This window comes from Cygnus olor, chromosome 3 (assembly GCF_009769625.2).
Source record: "Cygnus olor isolate bCygOlo1 chromosome 3, bCygOlo1.pri.v2, whole genome shotgun sequence".
Classification (NCBI taxonomy): Eukaryota; Metazoa; Chordata; class Aves; order Anseriformes; family Anatidae; genus Cygnus; species Cygnus olor.
The window spans coordinates 76,988,955-77,007,476 of NC_049171.1; the positions used below are offsets into that span (position 1 = coordinate 76,988,955).

Below are 18,522 nucleotides of genomic sequence, written 5' to 3' on the forward strand. Positions count from 1 at the left end.
TTTCCTAACACTGTTGAACTTCAGCAGAATGAACACTGGGTTGCTTTAAACCATTGCTTCCCTCATATGTAACTCAGTTTGTACAGGCATGTATTTTTATTTTTTTTTGTTTCTCTGAATACTGTTTATTTAAGTAATTGTTGGCTCTTTTCCTGTCCTTTGTTGACCCCAGGAAACAACTTTTTTTATGTGTTTCCATTCTGGGATTTCTATTATCTACTGACTTGAGCTGGGTGTACTTCCGTGAAAAGACCCAAAAGAGAAGGAGAGAGAGCTGAGGTTGCTCTTGAACTAAAGTCAATTTATCTTCCAGTCTGAGACCCAAGAAAACCATCACTTGAAGCAAGGCACTTAGAAGGTAGTTTAAAAGCCTACTTCCTAAGAACAAATGGGGTTGCAGTGCTATGTTATCACCTTTATGAAGTTACAAGAGGTGATTTTACAATTTAGTGGAAAGAAGTCCTGCTGTTAATTAGTCACATTTATTTGACAAAAAAAAAGTGGGGGAGGGTGAAAAGGGGAAAGGAAGTTGGGAAAGCAAAACAGAGCAGAAGGGAAAAAATCTTTATGATGAGGTGCTCGGCAGGATGAAGGAACAAAAGGAAGGCTTTCTGCCTGTCTCCTGATATTTTCCAACTCAGCAAAAAAATCCATTGTGTAGCTTAAGGGGGAAAAAAAGTTAAAGTTGAAAGCTTAGTGTGTGAAAGCAACTGCTCAACCATTGTATAATATGGGCTAATGTAATGTCACTGTTTCCCCATGATGTAAGTTGCAATTTTTGTTCCAGTTGCTGTGCTCAATGTTATCGCTTTCACTTTTCAAAAGGGGGTAAAGGGGCGCGTGAAGATGGTATTTCTCTTTACCCCCCAGCCCTTCCCCAGCCCGAAACAAATACTTCTGTTAGGAAATATCAGTGTTGACCAGATGTCACTGACTTTTTTTTTTTTTTTTTTGCATGTGTCCCTTAACAGCTGGCAAGAATATCAGCTCAAATTATTCACCACAAGCACACTCTTTCTGTTTGTCTCCAGATAAAGGGATTTGAAATCCTGGTTGTCAGAAAGGGATGCTGAAAACTGTGGAATGGATTTCTTTGGGCAGAGGGAATACTTCCTGAAGATCTTTTAAACCAGTCAGGGATGGTCACAACTAGTATATAAAACCAAACAGGTCCATTAGGGTTGGCACTTCATGTCCCCAGAAACTGTTTTATCCAAGGATGTTTTCTTGGAACCACCGAGAAGTGGCTTGTTCATAACAGTCAGCAAATCTAAATGTAGCAACACTTTTCATTTCAGTCATGTCAGCTGAAAAAAAAATAAATCTTAGATGTGGTTACAGATGAGAAATATAGTGGGTGGATGTTAAATAGAGACTGCTCTGCATGGATGCTCTAGAATTGCTTTGGATGAGAGCCATTTGTCTTTTCTACCTTGTACTACTATCTCTACATCTCGCATGCAGATCGAGGGCACAAGACAGCTCTAGGCTTGCAGTGTGACTGCTCCATGCACAGCCCTGGTGCCACAGGACTCGAGAGGTGGTGGTGATGATGCAGTGGCACTGTTCCACCTGGAACCACACATGGTAGGTACAGCTGTGCACGGCACAGAACAAGCTCTCATTTCTCCTCATGGGTCACGAGCAATGGCCCTTGTCACCTATGTCAGTGAGGACCATTACCTTCTGCCTAACTATAATCTCCTCTTCTTTCCCTCATATGTACGGGTGTATCTGCTTTTCTCTTCAAAACTGTCATAGGTAACTGAGAGTGTAGACATTAAAGCTGTGTTCTTCCCCAGTTATGACTCCATCTCAACAGCATGTTTTCAGTATACAACCAATCAACGATTATTAAGGAGCATGCTGCATGAAAATCATAATATGATACTGTTATAGTTAACATTATCTTCAGATGAAGGAAAAGCCAAAATCAGATGAGGATAGCTATGAGTTTCTGAAAACTCCCAGACAATGAGAAAGCAAATCTCAACTTAAGCTCTGCCTGTAAACCAGACTGAACCACTGTTTTTGTTAATGCTGCGTCTTGTCTTTGGGGATGGTCTCAAATAGTTACTTTAGTAGAAAGAAGCAAAGATTTTTAATGAACAATGAGGACACCAACTAGCCTTTTGAGAATATGTAACACATAACATGTCCTGCATAGCTAATGGTTATGTTATGCTTCAGCAAATTAGGGTTTGTATGCTTTCATTTATCCTCTGTAATGTTGCTGTAGAGATCTCCACTATTGGTATGAGCAACAACCCTTTTCTAAAGCCTGCCAAGCTTTTGAAATGACATCAGAGTTCAGAGACACTAAATACCATGGGTGAACTACATTATGGCGTCAGGTACTCTTATTTTGGCCTTTTCCAGCAAGCAAGTAGAACTCTATTCACTGCTCTCTATATTATCCTGTTCCCTTTAATAAGTAAACCCTAGCATTTTCCACATGCCTCATCACCTCCACTGTCAATCTCCTCAGCCTATTCATTTTTGTCCCTACCTGATTTGAAACACAGATCTGGGAACTGACTGTGGCTTTCTGACCATTTTATGATGTAGAAAGCTGGGGCTATAAGAAATCCTAGCTCCAAGTCAATACCAGCATTGCCATTGACTTCAAAGTGGCCAAGACTACTTCTGTGCCTCCATTTTTTTGCTGAAAAATAGATTATACTACTTGCCATTGTTTCTGAAGTGGATTTAGATCAATATGAAAATTAGATTGTTATATAAAAATTAATGATAATTATTAGTGCATTTTCCATATTGTTTTCCATCACACTATTTTGTTTGCTTCTCTTGATGGCCTCAAGGCACAGAGCAGATGTTTTCACTGAGCTGTCCTCAATGACTTTTAAATTACTTCATCATTGAAAAATGGCAGCGGTGCCAGCTTTTCTTGTAAGATTCAATCTCATCATTCCTCATATACTTTAAAAAGACCACTTCAGCACCAGATATACACAGCCTTGGAAGCACCATCTTCAGGTACCTCATGTAAACGGCAAGAGGGAGATGGAGAGGTAAACAGAGAAAGAGAGGGGGAAAAAGAAAAAGAAAAAAGAGTGAGAGAAAACACGACACAGAGAGAAAGGCAAGAAAGCAAGCTTATTTGTGCACTTGAAAACCATTATAGCTTGGATTTTCCTCAACTATTGATGGCCTGAAACTCAAATATTAATTTAGCTTGATTCTTGAATCTGTCTTGCCTTAGAAATAACGGGAGAGTCCTTTATTAGAAAAAGGAAAAAAATTCCTCAAATGTCTGACAATGGAACGTTACTGAAAACCTTTGATTCCCCCCAACAGAAAACCTATTAAAAAAAAAAAAAAAAAGACAAGTCATTAATCAGTAACAGCTGTTCCCAGCACCTGTTATTTATTCCAGTTATTAACACTTCCTTTAGCATTTCTGACAAAAAAAAAAAAAAGGGTATCTTTCCTACCAAATGCACTGTGCTCCTTGGAACATCCTCAGTACTTGCTGGCTACCTTTGATCTACAAGCTGCATTTGCAAATTACCCCAGTGTGGTAATGCAGCTTTGTCACTTACAGGCTCTTTTAATTTTTTACTGTAAACATAGGTTTAAAAAGCTCTGAGCATCCATCCCATATCTGTTGCTGAAAGCTTGTGCAGCCTCTGTTCTTGGACATGCCCTGGTTAGCTGGTGATAGGGGCATAGCCACATGCTAAACCACAGAATGGTTGAGGTTGGCAGGGCCCTCTGGAGGCCATCTCGTCCAACCTCTGCTCGAGCATGGACACCCAGAGCAGGCTGCCCAGGACTAGTGTAGGTAATGAGTGACCACGCAGGCCATACAGGCAGTCAGATGTGGAGAGGACAGCCACTGTCAACAACCATGTAAAACTCTCCTTGTGCACATGCAGAAGTGAGCTTTGAAAGCCCAGCCAGCTCTAGCAATTGCAGTTTGAAAATCCTATGATAGACACTAATATATTTCTGCACATAGTTAAACACATCCAGAGCAGTGCAGGAATGCAAGCATACCTATAATATTTGCACTCTGTTACCTTTTTCTTTTTCCAGCTTTCTCTTTTTGCTTAATAAACATCAGTCAAATCTGTTTCATGCTTGCTCATAGTTTAAACATTGAGATTTGCAATGGTTTCCTACCACCATTAGGCAATATTTTTCATCTGAAAGCCACTGTTTTCATTTATGGCTGTTGAAGTTGTGGCAACATTTATGTTGGTCTTGTGTTTTGTAACATAGTTTAAGTTAAAGGCATGCATGGGGTTGGATTTAGGAGAACATTGTTTAATACAGATAGATAAAGAAAGCAGTGTATTGTATTTATCAAAAGGAAATGTCAGCAGAACTTTATAGTCTGGTAATTAGATAACGCAGATAAGTCTGCTGAGTTTGTGTGCTCACAACTGCCATTCCAGATAACACTTCCTGAAGCAAATGAGAAGAACTTACACAACATTGTACATTTTTTGTGGCTCCTTTCTTTAAGCCGATATAGAAATTAAGACAGAAAATTCAGATACGACCTACAACAAGCACGATATGTTACATTTTTTGTTCTGAACAGTCCAGCTCGCTTTGAGCAAGCGCGCCAGGCATCCAACTTTTCCAAAGACACCCGCAACCGCAGCAGCGGCAGCTGTGCCAAACCATCACCACTGCGGGCAGTGGAGCATGCCACGGTCCCTTTGATTCAAAACAAGGTAAAGCCAGAGCAAAGCAAGGGGCTTACATTTTTCAGACAGGTGGCCTTTGTAAACACCCATGTTTGCATATATGGAAAACCTCATAAAGGAAAACCTCATAAAGGAAAACTTCTTAGTGTCTTGAAAAGGAAAACACACAAGCAATAGCCAAATTGTCCTGGATGTAGAACTCAGGTCCAAGTACTGAAGGCCTCATTCTCTGCTATACTTTTTTTTTTTTTAAATGCATTTGAGGTATTTTGATTCTATGCTTCTTGAAAACACACCAGAGAGGTTATTACTGGTAAAGCACTAGCCTTTTACCCTAGGAGCTTATTTCTCATAATGCTTTGTGCCTTATGTAATCAGCTGTTCCTGAGGATTCCAGTTTTCCCTTGTACAGGTTACCATTGAAAGTATTTTATGACATGTGGCCAAACCATGAAATTGGCTTGTGTTTAACACCACCTTCCGCAGGCCACTAACGTGCTACTTATTAGGGCCAGGAGATGTGGTGAGGGGGAGAACTTAGCTTTAAAAAGGTTCACGTTCTAAAGCAAAATCAAAAGTAAAATTATATGTAACTTGTTAATAGGAGAGAGTTTCCAGATTGATTCTATTTTTGAAATTAAAGAGGAAAAAAAAAAAAAAAAGAAGAAGAGGAAGAAAGGAAGTTTTCAGCTAACTTGCTGTCTGCCGGGAAACACTTACTTGTCATTTTGCTATCTTGCTTTAGGGAGAAAGTGAAACCCATAGGAGCTTTTCAAGAGTGTATTTCAGTTTACCATAACTGCAAAACAGCTTCCCCACTGAAAATAACCTTTTTAAAAATAATAACTTGGAAATCTTGTGCAAAACTGTAATTTTCTGGCAGGTAAAAATTCTGGTTCGAAATGCTCACCAACCCTCTGCAGTGCTGAGAGCCTGGTGGTGCTGGGAGCTGGCTATAGAAGTGACTTTGCAGAGCATCTCCTCCTGACACTGAGGGCTGGTCAGAATTTCTCCTGCTCTGTCCTTTCCCATGGAAAGTGCTGTCCTCACAAAGTTCAAGTTTCATGTTACAAAAGAGAACAGAGGACACCCCCTCCCGATCCTTTCTCCTGCTCAGCCTTCAGCGCGCTGGAGAACCTCCCCGTGGAGATGCATGCACCAAGTTGTGTGAGCCCACGCAACCTCAGTGCTCAAGCCTTGCCCAAGCAGCTGTGCGTCTTCTGATTTATACCTGTGTCTCCATAGCAGCACAACTGTGCTTTGGAGAACACAGTGGCATAAAGTCGCTTTTGCCAGTGCAGTTTAGATAAATAAACAAGGGAAGGGAATTTCTTTGCGCTGTATGTGACCTTTATTTCAACATAGCTGCATCCACACTGGCCGTTCTGTTGCTGTAGTTTTGTACCAGGAAAAAGATCATCACGGTCTTATATAGCCCACGTGTTGAGCAAGCTTTTGTGTAAACAATGCCATGTTTATATAGCAGCCCTGAGCAGCTGGCATGAGTCTGCACTGCCCATACAGCTACCCCACAGCTGACACACGACATTCCTCCTCCACGCCATGGAGCAAGCTTCAGCACGGTGCTAAGTGAGATGCTCTGGGTGCATCTCTGCTGGGAAATTAAATGGCTCCTGGTCCCAGGAGCATGATTATTTGTGCTGGTGCATGGCTACAGTCTTCCCTGCCATGCTTTTGTCCCTACAGGGAGCAGCGTCCTAGGCTGTCCTCAGGCACAGAGCAGGAGTCATCCCCAGTGTGGGTGTGAGCAGTGAGTTTAGGAGATTAAAGCCTTGTTTTTTTTCTAAAAATCTGTCCCATAGAGCACATTATGTCTTTTCCAGCCAAGCTCTTGATTTCTCTGACTTGCACGGTAGGTAACAGAGGTAGGTAACAAGTCCTAACAGCCAGGTGAAATGAATGGCTCCACAGGAGGGAAGGGAGCTGACAGGATCCCCATACCACATGAGCAGAGGCTGCTGGCCCTTTGGGCTCTGCTCTGCTCCCCACATGAACGCTGCCTCAGGTGGCATCTGTCCTGGGCCAGGGGCACACAGCGCATGCCTTATGCACAGCAGCATCCAGCCCCCACCAGCATGTCTGCTTGCTGCCAGCACAGGGCTTACTCATCCTCCCTCAAATGATGGATGTTTCAATTGTGATAGGGGTCTTTATTCCATGCGAGCATCTTGAAGCGCTTTACAAAAATAGCTCGCCGTCTCGCAGACAAGCAATCAGACATGCGGGGATAGGAAACAGCTTCACTCGCCTTGGAGGGTATTTTAACGTTCCCCACCGCCACAATATCCTCTCACAAGTACCAGTGACCTTCTCCCTCCCAGCACAACCAGGAGGCCCCCATTTTCCTTAGGCCCTGGAAAGATTAAGTGACCCAGGTCCAAGGTTGCACAGGAAGTCTGGAGGGAGCACTGGAAATAGAAGGGGGCCCTCCTGGGTCCCTCTGCAGCGCCTTGACCACCAGACCATCCTTCCTCTCCCAAGGTCACACATCGAGCCTGTGGTGGAGCCAGGAATAGTACCCAAGTTTCCTGACGCCCAGGCCCTTCTGCACAAAGTACAAATATCAATTTAAAGTAATTTATAAACCCAGGTCTTGCAATTAAACCTAAGACATGCTGCCTGAGCCTGACGCTTCCCGTGTCTCACTTAAAAACTCCCCACACCAAAAACTTTGTGGGATGCCACCGCTTGCTTTTCAGGTAGGGGCAGAGCCTGGGGGTGCCCTCTCGAGTGAGAAGGGACACCCCTGTCCCAGGGGATGAACCCCTGGGGAGGGACAGACCTGGCTAGAGCAGCCTCCGGCTTTCTCGCTGCGTGGGTGCGTGCCGCTGCCCCACGGATGTGCTGCGCCGGGGGGGCACGCTGCCACATGCCCCCGCAGCTCGTTGGAGCCTTTCCATTAATTTTAATGGGCATTGGATCAGGCCCTGAATTCTCAGCTGTTCTGGCTAAACGGCCTCCCCAGGCCAGCTCTCCTCTCTTTTTAGACCGGGGAGGACTTTTGGACACCCTGCTGACAGGGGGGTCCTGCTGCTTTTTGGCAGCCGACCGGCCTTCTCCCTGCGCACAGGGCTGGGCAGACCGGAGCACGCAGCCACCTGTGTGACCTCCGTGCACTGCTCAAATCGTCCTTTTTTCCCCCAAAAGAACCAGGTGCTAATGATGTGGAGCAAGGATCCATCGCTCCCCACTGCACACCTCAATCTGATCACCAGGAACCCCTGTATATGCGTGCAGGTGGGGGGGACTTGGTAACTGTGCAAGAAATAAATCCTGCATGTGGCAAGAGCCCCAACTCTGCTCAGAATAGAAGCTGGAAAAGCCATTCAGCTCATCTGCAAAGCTGTCGTTTCAGAAGGTGCTTCAGAAGAACAAGACCCTGCTCTTCTCTTTGCCCACAGTACTGTTTCCTTTATTCCCCAAACTCACAACATCTAGCAATTCTCACACTGGGACAAACTGAGCTTTCTGAAGACGTTTTATCTTCAAGCAAAGTTGCTTAAATGCTGATGCTGTGCCTCTTCACCAGAGCAAGGAGCTGCGTACTTCTCTGGACCTTTACCTGGCGGTACATTAAGTGGCACTTGCTTTAGCACTGGAGACCTAATGTTATCACAGAGGCACTCAGCCATCAATGGCTTCCACTTGTTACTGCTGTTTATACAGAAGCAGCATTAAGAGGTCCCAGCTGAGACCCTGGCACTGACAAAGTGCAGCAGATCACGAGGCAAGTCGGCCCTAAAAAAGCTTAGGAAGAAGAGGAAACAGAGAAATTAAGCAATTTGCTCAAGGTTGGAAAGCAAATCAGCAGCAGAGACAGCAATAAAACCTGCCCGAGCACACTTGTTTGTCCAATGGGAGGTTACGTTGCTCTGAGCACCCTGCTGCCATGCACACTGTCATGCCTGGGTCACTGTGTGATTTATTGACTGATTATCGGCAGGATGTTATGTGACCGTCCAGCTTGAAAATGCTGTTCAGACCATCACTCACAGGCTGCTTTTTAGTACCTCATGTCACTGTCCTTATGAAAACCTTCCCTAAAAAGACATTTGGGGATAAATGAAGAGGATATATACCCTATTGGGTCACTTCGTGGGAAGTGAGTTGGTAGATCTCTATAGGTACCTTCTCTCTCTATAGGTACCTTAAAGGAGGCTGTAGCGAGGTAGGGGTTGGTCTATTCTCCCATGTGGCTGGTGACAGGATGAGGGGGAATGGGCTAAAGTTGCACCAGGGGAGGTTTAGGTTGGATATTAGGAAGAATTTCGTTACTGAAAGGGTTGTTAGGCACTGGAACGGGCTGCCCAGGGAAGTGGTGGAGTCACCATCCCTGGAGGTCTTTAAGAGAAGTTTAGATGTTGAACTTAGTGATATGGTTTAGTGGAGGACTTGTTAGTGTTAGGTCAGAGGTTGGGCTAGGTGATCTTGGAGGTCTCTTCCAACCTAGACGATTCTGTGATTCTGTGATCTTGTCTAACGATTGGCTTAGTGAGATGACCCTATAGATGGACAAGCCCCTGCAGTCAGTGTGTTTTCTACCGACCCCACACAGAAGTACAGTTCTAGCTGTTCTCACATTCCTGTACACTAAAATAAGGTGACCACATATAGAATTTAGATACAGATCACCAGTTGCCATTATTGCTTGATTACACGTGCTATCCCATCCTTTGCATTTAGGATAGCATCCACATCCACCTCCACTGAAGTGAATGGGAGCGTACTATTTTCATCAGCTCCCAGAGGATGTGAGAGGTGGCCCACAACAATTGGGGTGGGATTGGCTTTAATGGGTCAAAAAAGAAATTATTTCCTAGATTGTCCTTCTTTTTCTTGAGATGGAAGAACACTTTGCATGTTTCCAAAGGGTCTCTGCTAACTAACAAGCACAACCCAAAGGAGAGTTAGTTAGGGCAAACTAAACAGCCTAGGAATTTGAGGCCAAGCCAGGGGATGGGGTCACACACTGCCCCAGTATGATGATGGTAGCAGGCACCAAGGGCAGAGCTGAAACTAAAGACACAACTGGTACTTTACGCAGATATCACAGTCAGGAGAGTTGTGGCCATCAGTCAACTCAGTGCCCCCTTTTCCTGGGGAGGGAAGGGCCAGCCCAAGGTTGGTATGACTGGGGGAGCTCAAGTCCCATGGGTGGGTACCAGGAGCATGCCCTGGACCAAGGACCAGGGCCAAGGCATGCCCTTGGTGTCCCAAACTCCCCATGACTCCGGGCAAGTGTTTGAGGTTGCAAGAAATGAAGAGCGGAGTCAGGACAAGCCCTGTGCTTGTATTGCAACAGAGCGCATCTGCATGGCTCTTCCTTGGGAAGTGATGCCGTATGTGTTTATATATACACAACCCAACAGGACTGAGCAAACATTACTCAAAGTTTTGACAGACATTTGCCTTTGGGATAAGGGTGAGCATGACAATGGGGTCAACAGTTCAGGAAGTCAGGAGGGGAAAGAAGGGTCTACATAGAACAAGTTGTTCCCCACACTTTGTGATAGATATCGGTCCTGCCCCGTCTCCCCATGAGTCTTCAGAAACCTGTCAGATATCTGGTCGCAAGGTTCAGTCCAGTTCATCATCAGTTATGAAACAAACATAGGACTTCAGTTATCATTAATAATATTTATTTTGGAAAAATATTTTAAAAATGAATTTCTTCATTAACAAAACGGTAAAAAAAACTCAAATAACATTTGCACAATATTCCATAAATACATTTATATACAAAAAAATATAGTCACATAGACCCGAAGTGCCTTTGTACATATTTACCAAAAAATTTAAATTATAAAAAAATGGACATCACAAAATACTCAAGCTTTACAATTATCATGAAAATATTTTTACAGATTCAGAAAAATAACACACTTTTTCTCACCTAGTAAAAACACATTTTAGTATCAAAAAAGACAATAAAGGCAGTGTTTGTGTCTCTAATTCAAGAAAAGACTGGCTCATAAGAATCCAAAATATACACTTCAGGCAGTGCATGCTTCTTATGTAGTAATTAAGTCCATTCATTTAAATATATATAGAAAAGCAACTGACCATAGTGCAATGATAAAATTCATAAAAGGCAGTGCAACAGTAATCCTTGAACACAGACCCTTGCCTGGTGTCCATCTTGTTTCTTTATTTTGCAGTCACTTTGCTAACTTCAGTAGAGAACCAGCTCAAGCCTGAATTTAGTTTCTCAGCAGCAGTCAGTGAAGGAATCTATCTCCCATTCCTCTTTCAGCAGCATTCATTGGGGCACGTCTCCTTTGAAATTGTTTTGAACAACATCTTTGCCATATCACGTCTGTTTTACACCTGTTGGGAGAAAACACAAACATAGACCAGAAGAGGTTAATAAACAGTAAGAAGAGGACAGTAAGGCTGCAGAGGTTCAGGACTTCATCTTCATGCCAAGCAAGAACAGGCTCCGCATGAAGTATACGAAGGGGTGAGTCAGTAGACCACAACCACACTATAGCTGTACCCTTGCCTGCAAATGTCACTGTCCCTCTAACACCCACTGGACTTATCTTAATCCAGAGCAAGTTTTTACAACATCTGCAGCACCATAAACTCAAGGCGGCCAGACTTCAACAGGTTCAAATCACTGTAGCCGCACAGAGAACAGCTTGGTTGCCCCGACCTCCATTGGATGGGGATTGCGCACCAAGTCTTGTCCAACTGCCAGGTGGGATACTAACCTCAGTTGCTATGATGCACTCATCTTTCTCTTCTGATATGACGTACACCGACTGGTACTTTGTGTCCTTTGAAGTGGAATATACTGAATCTGGCCGTTTTCTTTCAGAAGTATCACTACTGAAGACAAAGACAGACAACATAGGTCAGATGGCTGTTGCTTAACGCTACCTCTAAGACACGCACCCTCCAGAGTAAAGCCACCCCCAGCACTCGAGTATGAACGATACCTTTTTAGCTGTACTGCACTTTTCTCCTCTGCCTCTGAATCATACGTTTCACACTTGGCTTCACATTTGCCATGCTCCTCTTTAACAGAGTCCTCATTCTTGAGTTCATGCACCAAATTGTAATCCACAGATGGGTATCTAACTTTGTAGCCATTTTTATCAGAGTTATCACTGTGAAAGTCTACTTTCTTATTTGTGTTTTTAATCTGAGTGGCACCAATGACACTTATGGAAATGTCCTTCTCACGCTGGCAGTTCGCCAGGTTGTTCATGGTCTCTGTTTCGCTCCTGCAGGCGTCCTGCTGGTGGTGCCTCTTCTGCACCTTAAGCCTGATGCAGACGACCACGGCGGCGCACCCCAGCAGCAGCATGAGGACCAGAATAATCCCGGCACACACTGCGATCCAGGGGAACTGGCCATTCTGGCCCTCCGTGTACTTCTCGGTGAAGTCAACGATCACTGGTCCCTGAGGCGGCTCGGGGAGTAAGAACTGGCAGTTGAGCCCGCCGTAGCCCCGAGCACACTCACACACGTAGCGGTTGCTTCTCTCGTGGCAGGTGGCCCCGTTGTGGCAGGGGTTGTGCTCGCATCTGCTCACTGGGGTGCTGCAGTTCTTCCCGTTGTATCCGGGGGGGCAGGTGCAGGAATAGTCATTGACCCCGTCCTGGCAGGTCCCTCCATTGACGCAGGGAAAGGAAGCGCAGTCGTCCACGTTGTCATCACAGTGTCTCCCAGTGAAGCCAGCCTGGCACTGGCATATGTACGAGTTCCCCAGATCAACACACTGGGCTCCTGCAAGGCATTAAGGGCACAAAGTCTGAGTGGGCTGCAGTCACACCCTCCCCGCAGTGTGCCCTGAGTGCTGCTCTCAGGGTCATCGCCACAAGCCACAGCTGAGAAAATCTTCCCTTTAGAGAGGTTAGCCCCATCTTTGCCAAGTCTGAGCCACCATAAAAGTATGTATTTTTTTAAAGGAAGGTATTTCTTAATCGGATCTATTTTTTATTCACCATTCTATTCCGTTTTTGACATTTCACTTAGCTGGGACAATGAAGATAGTCCATATCAGGTTCACACCACAATCTCACATTACAGAGGTAAAGTGGCACTGAATAAGGAGGACTGCATTAAAGAAAATCTTCACTATGTTAGTCAAAGCAGGAAGATTACTATTGCCAGATTATAAGTAATAATAATACTTAGTATTAGTATGGCATTTCGTATCCATAGATCCCAAAGAGTGTCTATAAACCATTTAGAAGCATAATCCTCCACAGTTTTATGCATGAAGCTTCAGGCAAAGTTACCCCGCCACAGTGACCCCTTAAGAAAACATTATCTGTAGCAGTGACCCATGCCATACCATTACTTTTAAGCACACTTCCTCCAGCAAGTCAACCATTGACATGCCATAGCCCATGGTTTATCACTGGGCTTTATAATGAACTCCAGATCAGTAGCCAAAGCAACTGGTTGTTCTCCTTTCAGAAGGTCACTGTAGTGTATTTGGCCTTACCATTAGCACAAGGGCTGGAACTGCAGTAATCAATTTTCTTTTCACAGTTGAACCCAGAATAACCCAGTGGGCAGCGGCAGCTGTATCCCCCATCGGGGTTGTCGGTGCATCGCCCACCGTTGAAGCACGGTCCATCAGCACAGGTCATGGCGCTCAGCTCGCAGTTTTTACCATAGAAGCCCGGTGGGCAGGTACAAGAATAGCTGTTCTCGAGATCCTGGGGGAAAGACACAAGAAATGTTCAAAATATTTACCTGAAGTTGCTTTGAGATCCAGAAATGGATTCTGAAAATCAGTAGAACTGACATTAACTTGCCCCTTGGGGTTTCATACTGCACAAGTGACTGAGACTTACAGTGCAGCTTCCACCGTTCTTGCAAGGGTTGGCATCACATTCATTGATTTCAATCTCGCAGTTGGAGCCTGTGTACCCAGGCCGGCAAGAACAAGTGTAGCTCCCTTGACCAGTGTTCGTGCATGTGGCACCATTCTTGCACGGCTTGTGGTGGGTGCAGTAGTTCAGGTCTGTAAAACATTGAAAAAAAAAAAAAAAAGAGAGAGAAATCTGTCAAGATACTTGCTCCTTTGCAAGGTTAGGCTAGCACAGATGAGCTAGAAATAGCAGCCTTCTTTCTGCATTTTAAGACAGATCCTCAGGCAATGACTGAGAACTTACCCTGGTTGCAGAAAAGGCCACCCCAGCCTTCCTGGCAGTTGCACTGCCATGGCTGCTGACAGGTACCATGAAGGCAGCCTGGGTATCGGATGCACTCATCACAATATCGTCCCTGCCAACCCACTCTGCATCTGGAAAAAAAAAAAAAAAAAAAAAATTTTGACAACAAAGTCTTGTCAGATTTCAACTTCTCACATTTGGAAACCCTATAGCAAACTCTGCAAACACACTGATGCCAGGGATCAAGTTTCCTAAAAGCCTTCAGTGATCCTTCGTCTGAGAAAGTCACCGAGTCCAACCGTAGCATCAGCTTTCATCAGTCCCAGCTATTTCTTCTACTTCCTTAGACAGAGCCACAGTTGCAGGTAGTTAATTTGTTTACTCTAATAACAAACAGCTAAACCTTACACACAGCACTGTAAACTCGTTAGGTTAATATTAATGGCACTGATGTTTGACTTGCAGTTTAATACTTTGATCTGGCATCACCTGGATTTCTCGAATTACCATCTAATATGAAGAAAGGCATTTAAACTGACCCTCGAAGGACTGATGGCTTGTTTAGCACCAGAGCATTGAAGTTAAAGACAAAGAAGGGGGGGGGGTAGTGGAAAACTTACTTGCATTCCCCAGGTTTGTCGCAAAAGCCATGCTGCTCGTCACATCCAGGCAAACAAATCGCTGTAAACAGACCAAGGAGGGAGAGGCATAAGCTCCAGGGCCGAACGCCTCCCTTTTCAAAGTCCCCTCCTGAGAGCACCTTGTGGGTGGGGAGCCAGCCCCTTTTGCTAGGTCCAGGCAGTTAATAGCAGCTGAGTTAATCTCTGGAGCCTGCAGGAGTATTGATCTCGCCTGGTAGCTGGGCACTTTACTTATCGCCAGGGATGAGCATTCTTCTTAATACAGTTGCACACAGACAAAAGAGGGCTCACAATTGCTGCCTTCCCCACAGCCCCTCGCCCCCCTTCCCTTCCCAGCGAGGGTCAGAAGTCCTTTTTTCCAATTCTATGCACACAGCTCCACCTCTTAATATCCCCCGAAAGTGTGTGTGTAGATAAGAGTGGACAGCTGGTGTGCAGGGTGCCAGTGCAAGACAGCTGCTCTATTGTCTATTCTCTCCCAGCAGCTGCCCCACTGCAACAATACCCCCGGCCCCGGAGCCAATGGGGCCGGTGCCGGCGGCCGGGCAGCCTATCCCTGCCCACAGCTAATCTATGGCACGCGCGTGATTTCGCTGCAAAAACTTTTTTTCTTATTCAAATAAATAAGTCTAAAGTTCTTCCTCCCTCCTCCCCCCACTCCCCGCCCCGCTCGGAGCAGGGGCGGGTGGGTCCGGGCATGGTAAAGAGGTAAGCGGGCCAGCGGGAGGGAGGATGAGGGGAGGGAAAAAGGGACTTCTGCTCATTACTTTGCCTGGTTATGGAACTCATTAAGCAGGCACTGCAAAGTTTTAATTCAACAAAGCCAGCCAGAGACAATGGCATGCGAGGGGAAGGGGGGTGGAGGGGAGAAAGAATCAGTGCTGATAATCGGATCGCCTCAAAGTTGGAAAGAATGGAGCCGAGGGCAAGTAGACGGGAAGCAATCTGCCACTGGGAACTCGGCTTGCTAACAGGAAAACATTCTTTTTGCATGCACACATAAACACAGCTCCAGCGCCTAGCGGGTTTGCGCTGCTGCTGTGCGCTGTGTTTTCTGAGACAGAAAGCAGAGCAGCACGCACAACGAGTCGAGAAAGATGGACAGCGTTCTGCTTTGCTGGGGGAAGAGCGGCAGTGCACAGGCGTCCAAAAGTGCTGACAGCCCCGAAAGAGCTCATTATCAAAATGCTTCCTTTTTCCCCAGCCCTTGACATAACCGGGATAGGCACTTTTGATCACGGAAAAGGTTGTAGATCCTATTTAAAACGCTATCAAAGGAAATGCAAGCCCCTTTGCCTGCTGTTTATTGTGCAACATCGTACCATGAACTGTTAAAAGCATCTTAGCAGCCACTGACGGTGTGAATAATCAGTCTGAGATCATTCAATAGCAGCTCAGCTGAGACCACAGTGTAGGTGGGCTTTGAAAAAAATAAAGAAGAGAGGCTGCTTTACAGAATATAGCTGCTTCCTCTCAGCCCACCTGGCCCTCTGATGACTGGGAGCACTCAGTGCATCATCTGCCAGTGTACTTCAGACGTATGTGTACACACAAACAGAGAATGCCATCACACAACGCAGCAGGAGCTCTGCGTGTATGTTTGCCTGTATGCTGCTATGTGTCTACAAAGGGGGGTAATCTCATAAAAACCGGTGGTACCTGACATCTCCGGCTATCTGTCCTCTCTGTGATCTACTTACTAGCCCAGCTTTTCCTGCTACATCAGTACACCACATTCCTGAACAGTTTCAGGATCAGGCTCACTTTAAAACTTACATCCCGTGTCCTGTTCTGTCAGTAGCAATGAACACAGCAATGTCACAGGAGAGCAGTGGGGAAGAAGCTGACCTGTGGCTCCAGGTGCAAAAGTCTCTGTCAGTGGCCACGTGTGAGTACCCCAAATGAGAAATGTGCAGCCTCCAGGCCACAGGGCATATCTTGGCTCTCCCACTACTTTTTTCAAGACAAGGTGGCAAGACATCAGACAGCAACAAGCCTACCATTAGGCCTGCCACACGGATGTTGCCAAGGCCTAACTTCCTTTCCTGGAGCCACGTACCCCATAACGATGATATCAATGTACCAAGGCTGAAGGGGTGGCTAGGTGTAAAAAGGACTCCTGATGCATTTTAATACATCCTCAAGCAACTGCTGAACATTCTGCCACCAGATTTGACAACTACAGTGAACAAGCAAGAGTGTGATGTTGGCACTAACATTTTATTAGCTCGAGATGGAGCTGCCTGAGTTAAATTTCTGTGGTAAGGCTGAGGACCCCTGTCCCCCACACCAGTAAAGCCTGCACACTGCACCGGCCCTCCACGCGCTCCGGCTCGGTTCCCCCTCTCCCATGGGGCCTGATGTCAGGGAAACACCTCCCAGGGAGCTCAGGGGACACGGCCGCACCCAGTGAGACACGAAGGTGGACACTCACGCTCAGTGCAGTACTGGCCCTTCCAGCCCGGGTTGCAGACTTTCTCGCCACGCTCTCCGCAAGTGAAGTGACCGAAGGCATCGTCCCGGGGGCGGCAGAAGACAGAGCAGCCTTCTCCATAGTAGTGCTCGTCACAGACGAAGCGATACGAGTACTTGAGGTCAGTGCGGCCGCTGCTGTGCAGGTCCTGGGACCACTCCTCGCCCACCGCCAAGTGCCTCTGCGTGGCCAGGCGGCTGATGAGGCGCTCGGGGTTTTCTGCGTAGAGAGGAGAAGCGTGATCAGGGTGCCCGGAGCAGACAGGGGGATGCTCACAGGGGGGTGTCTGGTGGGATGGGGACCGCGGAGACGGGGCGAGGGGGGCTGCGTGCCTCCCTGGCAGGGGGGGTGGCTCTGGGGAGCGGTCTGTGGGGGGCCGGGTACCTGTGGTGAGGTCGTCGGGCGAGTCCGTGTGGAGAGCCTCGATGATGAGCGAGAAGGTGCCCTGCGGAGACAAGGGGCAGAGACAACCCGCCGCGACGGCGTGAGCACGGCCGGGGCCGGGGGGCAGCACCACCGGCCCCCACCCCGGGGTCGCCCTCCCTGCCACCCCCCCTCGTCCCCCCTCACTTACGGGCCAGGTGAAGCCGAAGGGGAAGCGGATGGGGTTGCTGAAGGCGGGGTCGGCGCCGCCCGCCCCGTCGGGGACGCTGAAGGAGTTGGCGCCGAGCACGGGGGTGATGGCGCTGCCGTAGGTGCAGGGCGGCTCGGGGGACACGCTGGCCTGGTAGTGCTTGAGGCAGACGCGGAAGAAGGTCTTGCAGTCGCACTGCTGCAGCCCGGCGCCGCCGGGGCCGCCCCCCCGGCAGCAGTTGCGGTTGCTGAGGAGCCCCTTCTTGTTGACGAACTCCTGCAGCTTCAGCTCGAACACCCCGGAGCCGGACACCTGACGGGGACGGGGACAGGGGCCGTCAGCCCGCAGAGCGGCCCCATGCCCCGACGGCTGCCCCCCCTGCCCGCTGCCCCCCCCCCCCCGGCCGCCGCTGGGACCCCCGAGGGGGCGTCCGGGTCCCCGTCCCCCCGTCCCCCCGTCCCCCCGTCCCCCCTCACGTACCTGGCGGCGGCAGGGCAGCACCGAGAGGAGGACGAGCGCCAGCAGGAACCGACCTCCCATGTTGGAGGGGCAGCTCTGGTGCCCTCGCGTTCCTCCCCCTTGTCTCGTCTGCGGGGGGGAAAGGGGAAAGTGTCTCTCGGGGGAAATTAAAAGAAATAATCACGAAGCGGCCAAAGCCGCTCGCCCCAGCGAAGCTGGAAGAGTTACTGTCACGGTCTCCTTCTTTCAGGAGCGGCTCTGACTTTTTTTTTTCCCCCTCTGCTGACACCTCTGGGTGTAGCCTGTCGCCGACTGACAGCTCTTTCGGATGGCAAAAACAGAAAAAAGAAGGAAAAAAAAAAGTTTACGATTGATCTGCTAAACTCTCTTTCTTTCCCAATCCACGGTGCTCCTCCTTTTCGCCAGGAAAAAAAATTAAAATGTCAAAAATCAAAAAAAAAAAAGCAACTTAATTCCCAACAGAGGCAGAGAAAAGGCTTGCCGAGGAAGATTTAAAAAAAAAAAAAAAAAAAAAAGGAAA

The 18,522-nt window shown here is 47.1% G+C and overlaps 1 protein-coding gene across 2 annotated transcripts; it reads right to left on the reverse strand.

The window, feature by feature from the left end:
- Positions 1-10,322: 10,322 nt before the first annotated feature.
- On the reverse strand, positions 10,323-18,465 carry DLL1 (delta like canonical Notch ligand 1). Of its 2 annotated transcripts, none has more exons than XM_040551873.1 (11): positions 18,003-18,465; positions 17,523-17,834; positions 17,333-17,393; positions 16,910-17,167; positions 14,455-14,515; positions 13,835-13,965; positions 13,514-13,683; positions 13,159-13,375; positions 11,642-12,434; positions 11,414-11,528; positions 10,323-11,027 (listed from the first exon to the last, which is right to left on the reverse strand). In XM_040551873.1, the coding sequence occupies exons 1-11, from the start codon at positions 18,060-18,062 to the stop codon at positions 11,022-11,024; spliced, it is 2,184 nt and encodes a 727-aa protein (XP_040407807.1). In that variant the 5' UTR covers positions 18,063-18,465; the 3' UTR covers positions 10,323-11,021. The 2 variants fall into 2 exon arrangements, with proteins under 2 accessions (XP_040407807.1, XP_040407806.1); XM_040551872.1 differs by having other exon boundaries at positions 11,414-11,531.
- Positions 18,466-18,522: the final 57 nt, after the last annotated feature.